Source organism: Nicotiana attenuata, chromosome 1 (genome assembly GCF_001879085.1).
Source record: "Nicotiana attenuata strain UT chromosome 1, NIATTr2, whole genome shotgun sequence".
Lineage (NCBI taxonomy): Eukaryota > Viridiplantae > Streptophyta > Magnoliopsida > Solanales > Solanaceae > Nicotiana > Nicotiana attenuata.
Window position 1 is genome coordinate 102,188,350 of NC_031989.1, and position 22,069 is coordinate 102,210,418.

Below are 22,069 nucleotides of genomic sequence, written 5' to 3' on the forward strand. Positions count from 1 at the left end.
CAAACTTCCATAAATATTTGCTAATTTTGGTTTCAACCCCATCTAATATTCAACCAGCAAGACTAAGGAATTCAATATATAACTTTTTTATTAATGCAATAGATACTGTTGGTTAGATTTCTTTTGTTCCAACTTGTGAATGGATGGGAGAGTTTCAACAGCCTCAACACATTAATTCACCAAACCCCATCACCAAATAGATTATTTTAAAGGGCAATCTTATAACATGTTCAGTTGTACTACCACAATATTGTCAGACTTAAACATGATTCCCATAAAACAGCTCAACCCAACATTATACAAGTATCTTAATATGTGTTTGACTAAGTTGAATCTTGGATTACGACTAGTACTTAATCAGCCAATCCTAATCTACATGATTGCATATGTGGTTTTTAGGCGTTATGCAGTCAGACCTCTCTATAACATCATCCATACATAACAACACTTCACTATAAAAATCAAGTTTTACCGGAATCAATTTTCATTTTATATTATAATATATGTTCTATATAACAGTATTTTGCTATAACATCCAAAAATATTCGGAACAAATGAAATTGTTATAGAGATGTTTGACTGTATATGTGGGGATGCATAATTAGGTACAACCTAAGATGTTAATCATTACTTAATTAGAACACACCATCCCACTTAACAACTTCTGAAACACCTAATCCAAATTATATATATAAGTACACGTCAGCCCAACGACCCTCATCACTTTCTTTAATCCTTTTATTTTACAGTCCAAGGTGTACATACATCATAATTTTGTGTGGCGACCGCTTCCATTGCCGTTACTAATTGGGATATTTTGACTTTGACCAGCTAACCTATTAGTTACGCACTTAATAATAAATTTAAACTAATCCAGACTCTGAAATTGATGAACGGAAATGTCTAGTCCAGGGCACTGGTAGTTACGGGAAAACTCAGAATCGTGCCAAGCATAAATGCAGTTTGAGTTTTGACAATAACATAAAAATAAATGCCGAGTTACAAAAAAATTAATTAATTAATCTATAAACAATCATTAAATCCAATAAACAAGATTAGAAAGACAGTGGAGCACGTGAGCTCCTTGGTTCCCTAGAAGAACGAGATGTACCTTTTTTCTGCCTTTTACAAAGATCTTTGCTTGAATGCTTGTCCCACAAACTTAACCAAAGGAAAAAGGATTTGCGTCCAAGCAAGCATCACATAATAGATACTAGTTGTGTGAGGCCTCTTACAACTGTGTGGGTTCCAGAATTTTGTGGACCCAGATGTGTAAGATATGGGTCCACAAATATGTGAGATAAAAAGAGGCCTCACACTAGTGTAAGTTGTGTGAGACACAAAATAAAATCACTCGTAATCTAACCAATAACAACTACGAGTTGTACTTTCTATAACTTAAAATAATTAATTTGACACAAGTAACTTTCTGTATAATTAAGACAAAGAAAAGAGTAAGAGCCAAATAACACAATATGAACAATTAATTAAGACGGGGTTGCTCCGATGGTCAGCACCTTCCACCTGCAACCTCAAGTTGTGGGTTCTGGTCACCAAATAGCTCCAACAGAGGATCAACGGAGAGTGTAATTAAAAAAAAAAAATTAAAAAAAACAATTAGTTGAGAATTACACCCATTTGCTTGTGAAATCATTGGACAAGTTTAATTTGCTTCACATAGATTTGTATACTGAGCAAGTTATTGGTGATGGGAGCATAGATTTCTGCCAATTTGTGGGACAATTTACGTTCGACTTAATCGAGGCAAAGAGAAAATATCTAGGGTTGGGTTTATTTTAGTACTAATGAACATTTGAAAAGTTCAATGGGTTGAATACAAATAAACACGGTAGCATTAGAATCCCAATTTATACTCGTTCTGTTTTAGATGTCATTATTACTTTGAGAGAGTAAAACAAATTTTAAAACATTGGAAAATATATTTTTATTATTAAAATTTATGCCTTTTAATATTTCATCTTGTATTACTATTTGATGGAATAAGTCATTTGTCTTCTACTTTATACATTTTAAGTACATGTATTGCATAGTTTCTCCATATAGTATATATTATTTTTTAAATAAAGAAATTGAATTGACTTGAGATCAAATAATAGATAATTTAACCTTTGCACATCTCTAGAAGGAATACTTTCGAGAAGGTATAGCTCTAGCCTCGGCTTTATCTTTAAAATCGGAGACTACTCGATTTTTTATCCAATATTACTAAATATATACTAGTACATTTTATCTCACAAAAAAGATAACCAATGAATATGTGAATTCACATAATTAGAAATAAGGTGTGTCACTGTTGCACTTTCAAAGAGGGAGTATATATAAAAATAGAATAGTGGGTGGAAACAAAGCACAAAGCACAGAAACTTTAGGTAAACTGCCGTACCTGGGGGAAAGTGAATACGGTGAATGAAATACACATTTTGATGCTATATATGTTTTTTCTTTTTTGGTTTTCATCTGGTGTCCGGTACTCGCATTGATCCGTATTTGTCGGATAGGACCCCATTCGGAAAATAGCGCTCCCTACCAAATATTTTTCTGTATTCAGAGTTCGAACTCGATACCTTTGATTAAGGGAAGAGCAGCTCCATCCAATGTGACGCATATGTTGTTTGTCTATGTCATACGGCCAACCCCAAAATAAAGACGTAATAGCTGCCGGAAACGAAGTTCCCTCTCTTTGGAAATGAAATGTTGTTAGTAAATCACTTCCCACTATTTCTCTCTACCAAAATCATCATCATCAACCACTTCCTATTTTCTTCCTTCTACTCAACTCTCACCTATAGCTTATAGCCTATAGCCTATATACACTCTGTTAAAAAAGCTACTTTGTTCATTACTAGTATTATTATACAAATATGAAGAGGAGAAAACAACGCAGCCATGAAAAATTGTTTCTTCTGCTCCAAATCATTGTCCACACTCTGATATTCAAAAGACGCCGCCGTATTCACCACCTCATTCCGCTCCTCTCCGCTTTATCCGGCGGTCTTCTTTTCTTCTTTGTGCTTTTTTCTCCTCCCATCACTTCTCAACACCATCACCTTATCAATCCCATCTGGGTATGTATCTACATAATAATATTCTCATTCATTTCATCAACCATTATGTCACCTTTTTTTCTATTTTCTGTTTATCATTGTTCTGGGTCTGTTTTGATTTTTACCTGTTTTGTTACTGCGTTTAGTTCAATAACGGAACGGAGCTTCAGATGAACCTGCAAAAAGAACACGTCTTTCGCGTTCCGGTGAGCAAGCGTTACCGATATTGCACTTTTGACTCTTTCCATATATACGTAAAAGATGGTTAATTTCTTTGTTTGAATATTTTCTTCCTGATTTTGAATATGTAGATGGGTGGAGGAAGTTTAAGCGGAGACATATGGACTTCTAAGCAATCAATATTATACCACGGCTGCAGTAATTCCAGCGACAAATTTCCAAGTGGGTCCATTTCAATTTTGTTTTAGCCTTTTTGTAATTATACGTGAATTTTGTTGAGAAAAGATTCACCTTTATTGTTTTATCCTCACCTTTGAATCTTGATTTAGTCTTAAAGTTAATGAAAAGTTGACTGCTTTTGGTCTTCGTAACGTGTTCTGTACTCTGTATATTCGTGTGATGTGTAGCCTTGTTGTAACATTTGCAGGTGCAGAGGTTAATACTCATCCCAATAGGTACTTGATGATTGCAACTAGTGGAGGCTTGAATCAACAGAGAACTGGGGTAATTTCTTTTTTTAATATTCATGCTAATCTTTTTCCTAATTGAAGGTCAACAACATGAAGAGGCACCACAGAGGGAAATGCTTGACCATAGTTTATGTCGTTTTAATGTTTTTCCTTGATGGATTTAATTCCCAAGTCACACCTCACTGCATTTAAGATACAGTACATACTTGCATTTTTGGTAGCTTTTGAGAAAAAAGAAAACATTTCAGACTTAGGTAAGATATAAGTTCAAGTGTTCAAAATTTTAAACCTCTAATTAAACCGTGTTCTTGCTGATACCTGAATGACATCTTCCCTTATGAATGTACTATAAGACCTCGTTTGAATTGGTTAATTGCCAATTTTTTGCATGGGTACAGTGAAAAATGCAATTTGATTAGTATTTTAGCTTCTATCAAAATTAAGAAAGAACAAGAATATTTTCACTTGGAAATTGGAATGGCGATTTGGTGCGTCAGCACACAAGCAAAATGTTATTATTGTTACCTGTAAGTCTGTAACATTCAACAACATAGGGAGAGCGAGTTGTAGCTTTTGAATAATACCATGAATGAATAGTCAAGAGAGTTGCGCTGGTCCGCTCCCTGATCCCATAATTTTCCAAAAGGATCCCTTGTTCCAATTTTTAGCCTTTACCATCAGTTTACCTTGTTTGAATCTCCTTCCTTTGACCTCAGAGGAACTAATTAACAGCATCATTTTGATGCTTATTGATGCAGAGCAGTTAAAGAAATTAAGGATCCAATTAATTTACTTATTCGTGGTCTTTATATTTGTAGTGGTGGATCTAGTTTTCTGTTGACACTGACTTGTCTTGCTTACCTGCTATCATGAATCAGCAAGTCCATTTCTGGACAATGTAAAAGTTTATATTAAACCAAAGATAGAAAGAGCAGATTTTTGGCCCTGGCAACTCTAATTATTTTCTGTTACATTTAAGAGAATGCTAAATCAAATTTGAGTTTCAAATCATATTCGTGCTGGATGCAGATTGTAGATGCAGTTGTTGCAGCTCATATCTTGAATGCCGTCCTTGTAGTTCCAAAACTTGACCAGAAATCCTACTGGAAAGATTCAAGGTTTTATTTAGAATAATCTTTGCACAAAGGCGTTTTGTGAGCCATCTTTTTGTTTGATATAGTGTACTGTATTCATGAGGCTTAATCATTTCTTTCTTCGTGCAGCAACTTCTCTGAAATTTTTGATGTCGACCGGTTTATATCACACCTCTCAAAAGATGTCAAAATTATTAGGGATATTCCAAGAATTGGAGATAAAGTCATAACTCCATATACAACGCGTGTTCCAAGGAAGTGCAATGCCAAGTGTTATCAAACTCGCATCCTGCCTATTTTAAAGAAAAAGCATGTAAGTCCTTTATAGATTAAAGGGGCATGTTTGCCTTATCCAGTGCATCAGAACATGATATCATCCCATGACATGAAATATATGCATATCACATGATTCCCTAAGTTCTTAGTATTCTGTTACTCTTGCTGCATTATACATGTATGTGGCAACTCGTGCTGAAATGTAGTATTTTCCCCATCCATGTTGCTCTAATGCACAACCAAGTCATAGTAGTTCAAGATTTGAAACTTCAAGCTACTGAAAGCTAGACGCAGATTTACTATCCATACAACGCAAGCTCCACCTTATTTCCAGGAAAAATTGCAAGTCAAACTTATCTTCTTGACGATGTCTGTGTAATTGAGTAGGCAACCTGCAGAATTTTTGTGTGAATCATCCATGAACTTTAAGTTTTTTTAAGCTGAAATCTGCACCATCCGCACTGGTAGATTCAACGTTTTATTGTACAGAGTAGCTGTATGATTTATTGCACATTGTTTTCTTCGGGTTTCTCCTACTGGACCTTTAAACATATCTAGATTAAATAGTTTGTTTTCAGACGCAGATTCTCAGTTTATTGACTCTTTGCTTTGTTCTGATGCAGGCTGTTCAGCTAACAAAATTTGATTACAGGCTTTCCAATCGATTGGATATAGATATGCAGAAGCTGAGATGTAGAGTCAATTTTCATGCATTGAAATTTACTGATCCCATTATTGAAATGGGCAGAAAATTGGTTGAAAGGATAAGAATGAAAAGCAAGCACTTTGTTGCCTTGCATCTGAGGTAATTTGATTAACATTTATCTCCAAAGATGTTTTATGCAAATGTTCTTTTCTTTGTTCATGAATTTTTTTTAAAAAAAGGTAATTTTATATCTTTCTTAAAACAACAACAACAGCAAACCACTCGTACTCAAAATTGATTTTTGTTGCCTAGATTTGGTGATGTAATAGAAAGGCAAAAGCTCAGCCATATTGGTGTTGTATATATTGCGGATTTGTTAAACTGGATTACCTATGTGTGTTTTGGTGCTATTTCAGATTCAATGACATTCCTTTAGGATATGAATGTTGATCTTGTCATGACCTAAGTCAATATTCTAAATTGGAATATGCTTGCTAAAAACTTGTTTACGACGTGCTAGGTTTGAACCAGATATGCTTGCATTTTCTGGATGCTATTACGGTGGAGGGGACAAGGAAACGAAAGAACTAGGTAAAATACGGAAGAGGTGGAAGACGTTACATGTGAGTCTCTACTTATTTTAGTAACCATTAGTTTATATATTGCCCTTACTTATAGTTAATATTGTATTGCTTCTTTGGCATAACTTGCAGGCAAGAAACCCAGATAAGGAACGAAGGCATGGAAAATGCCCTCTCACTCCTGAGGAAATTGGCCTTATGCTTAGAGCACTTGGTTTCGGTAATGATGTTCATATTTATGTGGCATCTGGAGAAATTTATGGAGGAGAGGAGACATTGGCTCCTCTTAAGGCTCTATTTCCAAATTTTTATTCCAAAGAAACAATTGCTAGCAAGGAGGAGTTGGCACCATTCTCTTCCTTCTCTTCTAGGATGGCTGCATTAGATTTCATGGTTTGTGATGAGAGTGATGTATTCGTGTCCAATAACAACGGTAATATGGCAAGAATGCTTGCTGGAAGAAGGTAAGCTACTTGGTGTTTTCGACCTGAATCAGTTAGCTGATTTGATAAAAAATTTAAACGATAGGCTGTGCCATATTCTTTACCAAAACACCATGTTACATTATTTGCTAGTCTGTTAATCCGGGAAAGGGCAAAACTTCTTAAACGTCCTTTTCGTGTTGCAGGAGATATTTTGGTCACAAACCAACTATCCGCCCAAATGCTAAGAAGCTTTATAAGTTGTTCCTTAGTCGAAATAACATGACATGGGAAGAGTTTGCCTCACAAGTTCGAACGTCTCAAATAGGTTTTATGGGAGAGCCAATGGAGGTAAAACCAGGCAGGGGAGAGTTTCATGAAAATCCATCAGCATGCATTTGTGCAGATTCTGATTCCAATGATAGAGAAGATGCAAGTTTATTTGGAACTCCTTCTATCATCTCTGAAATAGATACCGGTTCTTCTACTAATATTGCTAGGAGAGATATGGTTGAAGTGACTGATGGTCAGACTAGTGAAGAAGAGCAAGAATGGTCTGATACAGAATATATGGAAAATGAACTTGAAATTTAAGGAAGATGGCTTGCTAAAGACGGAGATGCAGATTCGAGCAGACCTTATAAAACAGAACAGTCAGAAATGGAAGAGATTTTCTCGGATAAAAGACGAGTTGCAGATGGGGCAGGTTCTCATTTTGAGTACTAGCTTCCATTGGTCGATACCAAGATAATGGTATTGAGCAGAAATTTGTATATAAGGCCAAGTGCAGTTTAGGAGTTTAGTTCTCCAGTTTTGCTAGTTGAAGAGTACAGATTTTTAAGGCAAGAGAATCATTGAAATTATATGCATTTAAATACAAACACTGCAGGATGAGTTGGAAAAAACCAACTTTATACTGCATACGTTCTTGGATTATTGATTGATGGTTCCTTTTGTTGGCGTTTCATGTTTATAGGGTTTTTTCCTTTTTTTTTTTTTTTGAGGAAAATTAAGTTGTATATAGTACTCAGATTTTCCTTTGAATTTATTTTCAGCTCAATCAGTCATTGCTAGTTAGTCTAAATGTATTTCAACTGTTTATATACTAATGATTTTCCCACTGGAATTTTGAGGATATCGACGTGCTCATAACTCACAAAGTCACATTCATGTTAAGGCCTGTGGTAAAATAGAGAGAAGCTACTTGTATAATATTATCGCAGAAGCCATTAACTTTGTTCTGTTTGTTTTCTTTCTAATAGTATTACTTTCTTCACGTTTACACCAAGAGATGGTACTCATTTCGTTAGGTCATATTTCACAAGTATGATTCTGTCTATGCTTGGTTATCAGTGGGTTCAATTTCTACAGTGGCCATTTTGGGAATACAAGAGCTTTTAGTGCAGTTTTTTTTTTCTTCTGCTACACATTTGAAGACAAAGTCCGTTTAAATTATTTCTATATATGTATTCATTTGTAATAACCTACAAAATTTGTTAGTGTTTTGCCCTGAAATTTTAATCTAATAGGACTCTATTTATTGATGGAAGGCAAAAAGGCTCTTAATAAATCACTTTCATATGTCTTATTCTTTTCTTGGAGGACCATAAATTGATGTTTTCTTCTCACAACAAGAACAACAACAATCTACACAATGTATTCTTTACGAGAATCATGTTTAGGGGAGATTATTCCCTCAAAAATTTTGTTTTCTCTTTTTATATTAGTGATAGATCATATGTAAGTCGATTGACCAAACCACAATAAGTTATTTTGCATAGTTTAGTATATTTTTCCTTTGGCCAAATACATATACGGACCCTTAAAGTTGCCAGAAGATCCCATTTAGACACTTGAACTTAGCTTTGTTCCAATTGAACACAATACTATGTTCATAACCATACCTATTAGGCACAACTAGCTCAAAACTCGGTCATGTGTTATATTAAGTGAAGCGCGTGTTTTTAAGCGCAACTAACGTGGAAAGCTAACTAATTAAAAGATGCCAACTGTTTTAATACGCCACATCAGATTTCTATGTAGTCACCCCAATTTAAATTAAAAGACCCGCTCATTACTCTTTCTCCCCGTTAACCCCAATTGAAGAATGGCGATTAGAGGTCCGAAAAATCCCTAGAAAAATTCCATCAATTACCTTCGATTCTCACTGTATTTCCAGTTTATTCTCTTCGATTTATGTGAATTAAGCTTACCTTTCCAATTTAAAACTGCTTTGACGAAGAAAAGAGGCAAGAATTAGAAAGAAATTCAGAAGAATTACAACGAAACGAAGAAGAATTGGAAATAAGAAGATGTCTCTCGACCTAAATTGGAAGCAATTGGGGCAGAACTAAAGGAAAGGGAATGAAATTAGGGCTTATGTAAAGTCGCGTGGGTCTAAATAGGTATATATTTAATTTGTTTTTAAAATATTACCATTAGAGTCCACATGCAATAACATTCACGCGCTAAAATGTTGTGCGACCCACGTTATGTGCCAAGTGAGCTAGTTGTGCCTAATAGGTATGGTGATGAACATATTATTGTGTCCAATTGGAACAAAGTTAAGTTCAAGTGTCTAAATGAGATTTTCTGGCAACTTTAAGAGTCCGTATATGTATTGGCCTTTTCCTTTATACTCTGATTTATCGTCCATCAAACTTTGTATTGTTAGCTCCCGTATGCATCATGTTATTTTAATCCCAACAAAAAAAAATTATACTTAATAAATGGTTGACTTCCAATTCTTTAAAATAGCACTAAAAATGTACGTAGCTGTTACGAAACAACATTTTCTCATTGTAATGAAATGTCACTATCAAAAGAATGAAGGTAGTAAGCAGTAGAAAGTGAAATTGAAGAAGGTTGAGGGTTTAAAGTTTAAAACCCGGGAAAGCTGAGGTGGAAGGCGGGGAACCATACATAATCACTCAATCCATAACCAAAGAATAAGATAACGACGTGGCTTCTTCTTTGTTTCCCATTCTATATTTATCAGTTATACAGTTGGCAACAATTCTTGCCCAAATCTCCATTCTTTGATTTCTCACTCTCTAATGGCTTCCACCCTCTACGCCCAGCTTACCACCCCTACTAAACTCAGTCCTCTTTCCTCCCGCAAGCTCTCTTCCTTGTCATGGCGCACCATGTTTGATGATTCTACTCTTTCCCCTCTCAATTTTCCCACCTACACCAACAAAGGTAATTATTTTACAGTCTTTTGGGATGTTAACAAAACATGATTCCAACATCACCCACTAATTTTCTTGGGTTTATTAATTTCTTTGGTGACAGTAGGCAAAAGTTGTTCGGTACCTAAGGTGGTGTGCAACGCTCAGGCTGCTCCAGCTGCGGTGAATTTAGCTCCCGGAACGCCAGTGAGGCCGACTAGTATACTAGTTGTGGGTGCGACAGGTACATTGGGAAGGCAAGTAGTTAGAAGAGCACTGGACGAGGGGTACGATGTTAGATGTCTGGTCAGGCCTAGGCCTGCTCCTGCTGATTTTCTTCGTGATTGGGGCGCCACTGTTGTCAATGTAAGTACAAATACTGCCAACTACTAAACCTCCTACTCCCTTCATTCTTGTCCTTGTTATTCCAGATTATTCTTGTTTCTTTAATTTTAAAAAAATTGTGTAATTATCAAGCTAAACTGATTTCTGGACAGGCGGATTTAAGCAAACCTGAAACAATTCCAGCAACATTGATTGGAATCCATACAGTTATTGATTGTGCTACTGGACGTCCTGAGGAGCCTATAAAGACTGTAAGCATACCTACTGGGCAAAAAAGGGGGTGAATAATTTACTTCAAATTATACTTAAGGTTCTCATTAGAATGAAAATTGCTCTGATTATTTAACTGCCTTGATAATTGTCATGCTGCCACTACTGTTTTCTCTTATTTACATTATTGTTGTTGTGGCTTATAAAGCTTATTTACTTTAGCCATTCATTTTAGGTAGATTGGGAAGGAAAAGTTGCACTTATACAATGTGCTAAAGCCATGGGCATTCAAAAATTTATCTTTTTCTCCATTCACAACTGCGACAAGCATCCTGAAGTTCCCCTTATGGAGATCAAACACTGTACAGAGAAGTTTCTCCGGGATTCAGGCCTCAACCACATCGTAATTCGGCTATGTGGCTTCATGCAGGTATCATCCTCTAATGATTTTATTACTCATGCTAAAAGTATGCCCTATATTTGTACATTTTAACCACAATGCTGAAACAAATATCATTGAATGTGAAAACTCTTTAAAGGTATTGCAATAAGTTAGATTCATGAAAATATTTTGGTAAACTTATTGAAAATAGGAAGCATTTCTTAAGCTCAAAAGATGTACAAATCACGGACTTAATGATAGGGCATCCTAAATGGACACCTTAGAGTGCAAAAGCCCATCAGTATACTAGTTGAAGCACTAGATGTTGCGACTGGAAATTCATAATGCAAAAGCAGAAAAGCTTGTCATGTTATGTTCTTATTATTGACAAAGTTGAGAGGTTCGTTTGAGTTATGAACTACTACTATGTACCTTAGAAAGAGAACCTAGGGTACTGTGAGCATAGGTATGCCCTCTGTGAACTTTATAATGGAGTGCTCGTTTTGTTCTTATTCATTAACTCTTACCGATTGGAAAAAAGTCACAGCTACTGCTACAATTAGTTTTTAATCCAACCGATAAGGTGTTCTTTCCACAGATATTTACTTTTCCATGTCTATTGTCCTTTAGTCATATTATTCATTGTCTTAGTACTTTAAAAGTTATTTTCATTTTCTCCAGGGCCTTATCGGTCAATATGCAGTGCCTATACTTGAAGAGAAATCTGTATGGGGAACTGATGCTCCCACTCGAATAGCATACATGGACACCCAAGTAAATTTTCCACTTACTTTCTTTTGAGCCTATTTAACGTAATTGATGAATAATTCTATACTACATTGCTTTCAGGATATTGCTCGCTTGACATTCATAGCTTTACGCAATGAGAATATTAACGGGAAGCTTCTCACTTTTGCTGGCCCTCGGGCATGGACAACCCAAGAGGTAAGTGGATTTCCATTTTAAGCATTACTATTAGTTTCCTTGGCAATTTACAATGTAGTCTTTTGTGGTACTTTTTGTTTCTGGAATTGGGGTAAGCAACACCGGATGCTGTTAATATCAAAAGCTTAATTAACTCAAAACCAAGTTCATTTTGAAGCTTCCTTAGGAGTTAGGCCATCAGCTTTCTGCTAAAGATACTCTAGATCTTTTATATATACTAGACAATAAGAAAAAAGGTCAATCCACGTATTCTAAATCACAATATCGTTTCCCATCGTCAAACCATTACTAATTATTTTGAACTTAGATACCCTAACTCTTGAAGTAAGTTTCCCACAAAGGCTAGAGTAAGCTCCTTTTCATTTCGTAAACTACTTTTTTGTTGCTTTTTCTGTCTCTGTTATTCTCTCCGTTTTCTCCTGTTTGGTTGATGTTTATTACCTTCTTTATAGTAAATACTCATTGAATCAGGTGATAACATTGTGCGAGAGACTTGCCGGCCAAGATGCCAATGTGACTACAGTGCCTGTCTCAGTTTTGCGATTGACACGCCAGCTGACTCGGTTGTTTGAGTGGACAAATGATGTTGCTGATAGATTGGCATTTTCAGAGGTTGAAATTTCTTCTAGCTTTACATTTTGTATTTTTTCATCTTTGGTTAAGGAGCGTTTCTTCGTTAGAAAATGCAGTCTGATGCGACTAGAATATCAATTCTATCTTCTTGTTTCGGCTGTTCAGTGTATCTGCTACATCATCTCTTTTCTTCGACTAGATCACTTCCTTTCTTCTAGTTGTTTGCGATGTTCTTTCCAAAAAATCATCCTACTCTTAAGTTAGGGAAAAATGTAACTCTTTTAACAACTGCCGAGTTGGGGTGACGGGGCAAGGATGAAGTCTTAGAATATGCTATTCTTACTATTCTCAAAAGGTAACGCTTTTAAATATGAGGAGTTTGGATGAAATTTTAGAATGTGCTATTCTTAGTGTCCATTGAATAGATAACCATATATACAGATTGTATTCTCTTTGTTCCATCATTCCTTCGCAATTTAGCTGCCACGGAATTTTTGCTTTTTTACTTTGTTTCCATGTTTGACAAATCTGCATTATAATAAGTAAAAGATTTAATTGCACAGTTTATCGTTCAGATTATGGTGACATTTTACCAGAACAACTTTTGATCTTTAATTAGCAAAGTCAATTCACACTGAGGTATAGTGCTTGTTTTGATTGATTTACGTGATTTTCCAAATTCTCGTTTCCATGAGAAGTTACTCATATTTACTTGAAGCACAGCCACACTCGCACTTTTTACTAGTAAAGACCATGTCGTTCTTTTTATGTTTTCGTATGCAACAGCTTCTAATCTGTGTCTAAGCAGTAGAAAATAATATAATACGGGATAAACTCATGTACAAATTGTGCATTTCCCCCTTGCTGGAGTGTTAGATGGCAAAAGACAGCTAATGTTTTCGGTCTGGTGGCAATTTCCAGGTTTTGACAAGCGATACTGTCTTCTCAGTTCCTATGACTGAGACATATAGCCTTCTCGGTGTGGATGCAAAAGACGTCAGTTCACTGGAGAAATATCTGCAGGATTATTTTACCAACATACTGAAGAAGTTGAAAGACCTTAAGGCTCAATCAAAGCAAACAGATATTTTCTTTTGAGAGGAATACTTGTTTATGTTGTTGTAAAATTAATATACACTGTGACAGGGATACATCAGCAGAGGCATGCTCCTTTTGGAACTTGCAATCTTTCTTTCTTTTTTTCCTAGATTGTTCCTCGTGTATTCATGAATTGTAAAGGTTATACGATTTATTTAGTTACCATGAAAGCCCATGGAAATCCATAGAGATTATACGAGTCAGCCTTATATTGTTGACACTCTTTCATATCTTTCATAAAATAATCAATAGTCAACCGGAAACTATTTCAGCCCCATGGATAACTGTAGAAAGCCTCTTCTGTGGAGGCCAATCTGACTGTAGTTTCGGACACACCACAGTTCGAATCCTTTGCCAATAAAATACAGTGGACAAACCAAATTATATTCGAATCCTTTGCCAATAAAATACAGTGGACAAACCAAATCAAGCATAATGCATACTTGTATTTTTTTTTTTTTTTGGATTCAGATTTGATCAACTCAAGCACTATTTTACCAGTTACAGACCTTTTTCTTTTGGCAATAAGTTTTCACAATTCTTCACCATCAAGAAGGTTCTTTTTAAGCTTCGAATTCGTGTAAGAATGTCCATAGTTGAGTCCAGTCATTATGGTGTACTCACGAAGGTCGAAGCAAACTGGTAAACTTTTATAATCGAACTATAACTCTGGGTCGTCTCACACAATACTCTATGGAGTAGAAGGCCATGCACTATAGATGCTTGAAATAGTGGCCTCTCAGGCAAATCCAAAAAGTGCCCGAAAGGACTACTCCTAAACTTGTTTTCAAGGCCCTCATCCTGCAACAACTTTCGAAACTCACCCATACCTGCTAATCTTAATGAAGATCTCATAGTGATCTTCAGGTTGAAGGTCTCATTATCATCTAAAAATGTCTTGTACTTTAAGGGTGAAAGTTCCGATCGAAGCTTTAAGATTTCAACCTCGCAAGTGTCAGACTCATCCTCAGGCATCTCATCCTGTACATGATTTAAAGGTGTTGATTAATTAAAGGCAAAGGAATAATTAATTTAATAATAAAAAAGATCTCTTTACAGTCATCATCTTCTTCTTCTTCTTCTTCTTCTTCTTCTTCTTCTTCTTCTTCTTCTTCTTCTTTATCTGTTTCCGCTTCTCTAGCATTCCCTCCTAGTCCATTCTTTGTTTCCTCATTATTTTCTTTCTCAATTTCCTCTTCATTTTCGTTCTCTTTTTTCTTCTTCTCCAGTATTCTCTCCTTCTACTACCCGGAGAGATTTGACTTCCACTTCAGCTACAATTGATTCTTGTAGCTCATCCTTTTGAGATGTCTTAATTCTTTTGCTAGATCTTTTGGAAGGAGATTTATCTTTTCCTCTTTCACCTCTCTTTGACACACGTCCCATTGCCATTTTATCTGCACACACAAACAAGTAACGACCACCAATAAAATAAATAAATAATTTATTCCTAACACATAAAAAAATAAAACTATAAATATTTAAGTATTCTTTGGTAAAACATCTCAGTGTGAAGTCTCATATAAGATGTTTCAAACATCTCATTAAGATGTTTGAAACATCTTACCGAGATATTTCAAATATCTCTAAAGGTGCTTCATTGAATGGTCATACAAGATTGAGCTTATGAGGTAAAATTAATTTTCTGCCATCTACAAATGCTAAGCAAGATATAGTAATTTAAGTTTCTAGCTAGTTAGATGGAGTTTGAAAGCAAGCTAGCAATGTTCGTATTATAGTTCTCCAAACTTCTTTATTTGAATGTCTCTATCAATGATATTTTTAATCGCTAAAATAATCAACCATCTCATTGTGATAATCATGTATCTTTTGGTGAAACATCTCATGGATCGTTAAACATCCTTACGGATGTTTCAAATATCTTATATGAAGCCTCAAACATCTTAATGAGATGTTTCAAACACTCAGCTCAAAATATCATTAATCAAACCCAGAGAAATATTACAATAACTTCACAACATACAACAACATTAACAACATGAAACGCTCAACTGAGTCTGAAACATCCGGGCAAAAAAGTTTTCCACAAACCCAAAATAGAACAATATAGCTGTTTCAATATCACAACAACTAATTTTATGGGCACGTGAAACAACCACATCAACGACTACAATTAAACAACATAAAAATATCAAATTTTCGGTCAAAAATATCAACTACACAACAACTCCAGAATTTAGGCACAAAAACTATACAACAACAAGAAGATACAAAAACACCCCCAAAAATTAATTTAGGTTGAAATAACAAGTTTAGGGTTTATCAATATGATAAAAAAAGAAAAAAAAACTTACCTTGATGATGAAATCTCGACTTCAAAGCAAACTTGAACGGAATGGAGCTGATTTTTGAAGCCCTATTGTACTCTTGAGTTTGGAGATTGAATTTGAGAGAAAAGTTAGAAAAGTTTAGGGGGAAATCGAGTGTTGTTTTGAAAAGAGAAGAAAGAGAAAATATGGAAAATCGTGGATTAGAAGATGGTTTTTATATTTTATTTTTAGTATTTTAAATTTGACCCCAAATTTTTTTTATTTCTAATTTGACCCAGACCACCCCTAATCCTTCTTCATTAGTCAACCTTTTGTTGATAAAAAAGGGTGTCCAAATACTTACAAAACACTTGAGATGTCTTTTTTAACATATATTTCCCAATTTGATGGTAACTCTCACGACCCTAAATCGGACCAGGTCGTGATGATGCCTATCGTGAAACAAGGCCAGCCGAAACAAACTTCCAATCCATTTTTAACAGTTATAATAATTCAATTTAAATCATTAACAGATGATAAATCCCAAAATAAAGTGAAACAGAACAAACGCGAAAATAAACACAGCCTGACATCGGGGTGTCACCAGTCATGAGCATCTAACATAAGTCTAAGAGTATGGAAAAAGGACTACACAGTCTATTACAGAATCCAGTACAAGTGAAAGTAAAGATAGGAGGGAGAAACACTGGGCTGCAAACGCCGAGCAGCTACCTAGTGAACTCCGAATAGCCCGCTGGAAGCAATCAGCCCTCGCTAGCAGGACCCGAGGCTCCTGTATCTGCACACAGGGTGCAGGGAGTAATGTGAGTATGCCAACTCAGTAAGTAATAAAAGTAAAGGCAGCTGAGCGATAAGAAAAACACGTAAAACACAGCAAAATGCTACAAAGAGGCAGTATAAAGCCAATACAATGCAATAAATCAGTGAAAACTTATGGAAAAGCACCTTAGTTCAGCAAAGACTTTTTAAAACATCTTTTAATAGTTCACATGAGTAAATGAAAATAGGAAGAAGATATAGATGCATAAGTTAGCCCCTGGCAAAAATGTCAACAGAATCAGCCCCCCGGGCAACAACACGGAACAGCATTAGCCCCTCGGGCTATATCACATATCACACTGGGTACCCTTGCTCAGTGGGGGTGTATAGACTCCGGGAGGGGCCCCTTACCGCCCAAGCACAATATCAAGCCATCTCGTGGCATAATCAAAAAAGGCTCTCGACCTCATATCAAGCCACCTTGTGGCGTACAACTCAGGCCATCGGCCTCATAATCATGAATCAACTCAATACCGCTGCGGCGTGCAGCCCGATCCCGTAGTAACCTCACAACACAGGCCCTCGGCCCTACTCAGTCAGAAATCTCTAAAAACCACTCGGGCACAGTAAAATATGATGCTCAGCTCGAAATATCACTTAAGATGTCAAAACAGAGTAAACATGGTTGAGTTATGAAAACAGTATAAAATAGCATGATTGAGTACAAATATAAAATCAAATAGTGAGGAATAGTAGTAAAAATCCCCTAAGGGTCCAAACAGTTGGCACGAGGCCCAAATATGGCATTCAACCCAAAACATTATGATAGTAAATAGTTTTCAATCAAATACGCGGTAAAACAGTCATACGGGACGGACTAAGTCACAATTCCCAATGGTGCACGACCCTACGCTCGTAATCTAGCATGTGCATCACCTCTAAATAGCACAACGATGTGTAATCCGGGGTTTCATACCCTCAGGACATCATTTACAATCATTACTTACCTCTATCCGGTCCAAACTCTAGCCCGTGATGCCTTTACCCCTCGAATCGGCCTCCGGATGCTCCAAATCTAACCAAAATCAGTACATAACCATCAAAATATGCTAAGGGAACAATTCCCAATACAACGCAAGTCCCGAAATTAACCAAACCCGACCCCCGAGCCCACGTCTCGGAATTTGATAAAATTTACATCAATAAACTTCTTATCTCCCCACGAGTTCATACATATCAAAAGTACTAAAATCCGACCACAAATGACCCCTCCAACCCTTGCTCAAAGGTCTCCAATATCAAGCCTTAGTTTCTTCAATATTTACCCACAAATTTCCATAAATTTCAAGCCTAATCAATGAAATAACACCATAGGAACGAGTTTTATGATCAAAATTCTTACCTCAATGGAGTTCCCTCTGATTCCCTCTTCAACATCCCCCAAAAGCTCCAAAAATTGATTTAAAATGGTGAAGAAAGGCTGAAAATCGCGAATGAGGGTTTATATACTTTCTGGGCCAGGGTTTTCGCACCTGCGGCCCTTCCTCCGCTTCTGCGGTCAAATGCACCACATCTGCAGTTTTCACTAATGCGTCCATTTTCGCATCTACGATCAAGAAGTCGTACCTGCGCTACCGCAGGTGCGATCGAGCAGCCGCTTCTGCGGTCCCAGCTCCACATGGCCAATTCCGCATCTGCGACCATCTGGGTGCTTCTGCGAGCCCGCACCTGCGATCCCCTAGCCGCATGTGCGGTTATGACATCAACGGGAAATCTTCAGCTGCCAAAACCAAACTCAAATCTTCCGTCAACCATTCGAAATCACCCCGAGGCCCCCGGGACCTCAGCCAAAAGCACAAACAAGTCATATACCACTATCAAACTTATACCAATCTTCAAAACACCTTAAACAACATCGAATCAACGAAAACACACCGGATTCAAGCCTAAGGTTCCAAAAATCTTCCGAATTACGCTTTTGTTCAAAAAGTCTATCAAACCACGTCCGAATGACCTGAAATTTTACACACACATCCCAAATGACATCACAGACCTACTGCAACTTCTGGAATTCCATTCCGACCCCTATATCAAAATCTCACCTATCAACCGGAAAACGCCAAAATTCAAATTTTGCCAATTCAAGCCTAAATCTACTACGGACCTCCAAAACACGTCCCGATCACACTCCTAAGTCCCAAATCATCTCCCGAAGCTATCCGAACCATCGGAATTTACATCCAATCCCTCTTTCACATAAGTCAACATCCGGTTGACTTTTCCAACTTAAGCATACTCAAAAGAGACTACGTGTCTCAAACCTTACAAAAACCTTTCTGAACCTGAGCCAACCAAACCGATAACATAAAATACAATTAAACAAGGAGATAAGAAGCAGAAATGGGGAAAACGGAGCGGTAACTCATGAAACGACCGGTCGGGTCGTTACATCCTCCCCCTCTTCAACTAACGTTCGTTCTCGAATGGGTCAAGAAACATACCTGAAGCCTCAAATAGGTGAGGATATCTACTCCACATCTGTCGCTCGGTCTCCCAGGTAGCCTCCTCAACATGCCGACCTCTCCACTGCACCTTCACAGAAGCTATATCCTTTGACCTCAACTTTCGAATCTGATGCTCCAAAATAGCCACCGGCTCCACATCATAAGTCAAATCATCATCTAACTGAACCGTGCTGAAATCCAAAACATGAGACGGATCCCTAATATACTTCCGGAGCATAGAAACATGAAATATCGGATGCACACTCGACAAGATGGATGGCAAAGCAACCTCATAAGCCACCTCCCCAATCCTCCGAAGTACCTCAAAAGGCCCAATGAACCGAGGACTCAATTTACCCTTCTTCCCAAATCTCATAACACCCTTCATGGGTGAAACCTTCAACAGAACCTTCTCACCAACCATGTAGGACACATCCCGAACCTTCCTGTCAGCATAACTCTTTTGCCTCGACTGCGCCGTACGAAGCCTCTCCTGAATCACCTTCACCTTGTCTAAAGCATCCTGCACCAAGTCTGTACCCAATAGCCTAGCCTCACCCGGCTCAAACCAACCAACTGGAGATCTACACCGCCTCCCATACAAAGCCTCATATGGAGCCATCTGAATACTCGACTAGTAACTGTTGTTATAAGCAAACTCTGCGAGCGGTAGAAACTGATCCCATGACCCTCCAAAATCAATAACACAAGCGTGCAACATGTCCTCCAATATCTGAATAGTGCACTCGGACTGCCCGTCTGTCTGAGGGTGAAAAGCCGTGCTCAACTCAACCCGAGTACACAACTCTTGCTGCACCGACCTCCAAAACTGTGAATTAAACTGAGTGCCCCTATCTAAAATGATAGAAGCTGGGACACCATGAAAACGAACAATCTCCCGATATAGATCTCTGCCAACCGATCCACAATCACCCAAATAGCATTGAACTTCTTCAAAGTCCGTGGGAGCCCAACTACAAAGTCCGTGGTGATCCGCTCCCACTTCCACTCTGGAATACCCATCCGATGAAGCAAGCCACCCGATCTCTGATGCTCATATTTCACCTGCTGACAATCGAGACACCGAGCTACAAATTCCACAATGTCCTTCTTCATTCTCCTCCACCAATAATGCTGTCTCATATTCTAATACATCTTCGTAGCACCCGGAGGAATGGAATACCGCGAGCTATGGGCCTCCTCCAGAATCAACTCCCGAAGCCCATCTACATTGGTCATACATATCCGGCCCTGCATCCTCAACACCCCATCATCACCAATGGTCATATCTCTGGCATCATCGTGCTGGCGCTCTCTGATGCGATCAAATAAGGAAGACCGAGAAATCCACAAGCCAATACCCGACTGGGCTCCGAAATATCCAACCTCACGAACCGATTGGCCAAGGCCTTAACATCAACTAAAAGAGGTCTCTCCCCAACCGGAATATATGCCAAACTCCCCATACTCACCGCCTTTCGGCTCAAAGCATCGGCCACCACATTGGCCTTCCCCGGATGGTACAAAAAATTAATATCATAATCCTTTAGCAACTCCAACCATCTCCGCTGCCTCAAATTGAGATCCTTATGCTTAAACAAGTGCTGGAGGCTACGATGACCAGTAAATACCTCACAGGACACACCATACAAATAATGCCTCCAAATCTTCAACGCGTGAACAATAGCAGCCAACTCCAAATGATGAACAGGGTAGTTCTTCTCATGAGGCTTCAACTGACGAGAAGCATAAGTAATAACTCTACCCTTCTGCATCAACACACACACAATACCAACTCTCGAAGCATCACAATACATGGTATAAGAACCTGAAGCTGATGGCAATACTAACACTGGAGCTGTGGTCAAGGCAGTCTTGAGCTTCTAAAAGCTCTCCTCACACTCATCCGACCACATAAATGGAGCACCCTTCTGAGTCAACTTGGTCAAGGGCGATGCGATAGATGAAAATCCCTGAACAAACCGGCGGTAATAACCCGCCAAACTAAGAAAACTGCGATCTCTGTGGCTGAGGACAGTCTGGGCCAACTCTGAACCGCGTCTATCTTCTTCGGATCAACCTGAATACCCTCACTGGACACCACGTGCCCTAAGAATGCCACTGAACCGAGCCAAAACTCACAATTGGAGAACTTTGCATAAAGCTTCTCCTCCCCTCAATCTCTGCAACACAACTCTCAAATGCTCCGCGTGCTCCTCCTGACTACGCAAATACACCAGAATATCATCAATGAAAACTATGACAAACGAGTCGAGATATGGTCAGAACACGCTGTTCATCAAATGCATGAACGCTGCTGAGGCATTGGTCAGCCTAAAAGACATCACCAGGAACTCATAATGACCATATCAGGTCCTGAAAGCTGTCTTGAGAATATTCGAGTCCCTGATCTTCAGCTGGTGATAACCTGAGCGGAGATCAATCTTGGAGAACACTCTCGCTCCCTGAAGCTGGTCAAACAAATCATCGATACGAGGCAAAGGATAGTTGTTCTTGATTGTTACTTTGTTCAACTGCCTGTAATCAATTATACCTGTTAATCGGGCCGGGCTGACCCGTTTTCAACCCGCTTTAGCCCAGTTCAGCCCGATTCAGCCCGTTATTGTAGCATATTAGGGCAGGCTGGGACGGGGAGCGGGTTTTAGACGAACAAATTTTGGATACCGGAGCACCGAAACCCGCTAACCCGTTAATGAGTTTTTAACGGGCTGCAGCCCGGTTTAGCCCGTTATCCTTACAAATTTTTAATTTTGTTTAATTTTGTGGAACGTTTCCAACGGTCAAATTCAAGAATGACCGTTGGGCAGCGACTATATTTTGCACAAATGGCCATTTCGGCCTCCCCCGTTAAGAAAATAGCCCTCCCACCCCTAATAATTGATAAATTACAATTTAATTCTTCAAAGTTTGCGAACACTTAAGTATCAATAACATTGAATAAGAAAAATAAAATTTACAAAAAAATAATAAGCCCGGCCTGGTCCGACCCGTTTAAGCCCGAACCTGTACGGGCCCAATAAAACCCGCAAAAACACAA

The 22,069-nt window shown here is 38.0% G+C and overlaps 2 protein-coding genes across 3 annotated transcripts; both read left to right on the forward strand.

Annotated features, from left to right (window-relative positions):
- On the forward strand, positions 2,338-7,860 carry LOC109231490 (uncharacterized protein At1g04910-like). The gene is made up of 10 exons (XM_019397151.1): positions 2,338-3,086; positions 3,212-3,271; positions 3,377-3,467; positions 3,673-3,749; positions 4,745-4,833; positions 4,939-5,122; positions 5,709-5,890; positions 6,252-6,354; positions 6,445-6,776; positions 6,941-7,860. Exons 1-10 carry the CDS (start codon positions 2,883-2,885, stop codon positions 7,326-7,328), a joined length of 1,710 nt encoding a protein of 569 aa, XP_019252696.1. The 5' UTR covers positions 2,338-2,882; the 3' UTR covers positions 7,329-7,860.
- LOC109231496 (uncharacterized protein ycf39) lies at positions 9,727-13,660 on the forward strand. 2 transcript variants are annotated; one of them, XM_019397157.1, is made up of 8 exons: positions 9,727-9,935; positions 10,029-10,270; positions 10,402-10,500; positions 10,695-10,889; positions 11,523-11,615; positions 11,691-11,786; positions 12,258-12,398; positions 13,281-13,660. In XM_019397157.1, exons 1-8 carry the CDS (start codon positions 9,791-9,793, stop codon positions 13,455-13,457), a joined length of 1,188 nt encoding a protein of 395 aa, XP_019252702.1. In that variant the 5' UTR covers positions 9,727-9,790; the 3' UTR covers positions 13,458-13,660. The 2 variants fall into 2 exon arrangements, with proteins under 2 accessions (XP_019252702.1, XP_019252708.1); XM_019397163.1 differs by having other exon boundaries at positions 10,032-10,270.

Coding starts and splice junctions, on each gene's coding strand:
- LOC109231490 (XM_019397151.1), top strand. CDS start 2,883: ATGAAGAGGAGAAAACAACGCAGCCATGAAAAATTGTTTCTTCTGCTC. Junction 3,087..3,211: donor ACCTTATCAATCCCATCTGG/GTATGTATCTAC, acceptor TACTGCGTTTAG/TTCAATAACGGAACGGAGCT. Junction 4,834..4,938: donor TCCTACTGGAAAGATTCAAG/GTTTTATTTAGA, acceptor TTCTTCGTGCAG/CAACTTCTCTGAAATTTTTG.
- LOC109231496 (XM_019397157.1), top strand. CDS start 9,791: ATGGCTTCCACCCTCTACGCCCAGCTTACCACCCCTACTAAACTCAGT. Junction 10,271..10,401: donor GGGGCGCCACTGTTGTCAAT/GTAAGTACAAAT, acceptor ATTTCTGGACAG/GCGGATTTAAGCAAACCTGA. Junction 10,501..10,694: donor CTGAGGAGCCTATAAAGACT/GTAAGCATACCT, acceptor CATTCATTTTAG/GTAGATTGGGAAGGAAAAGT.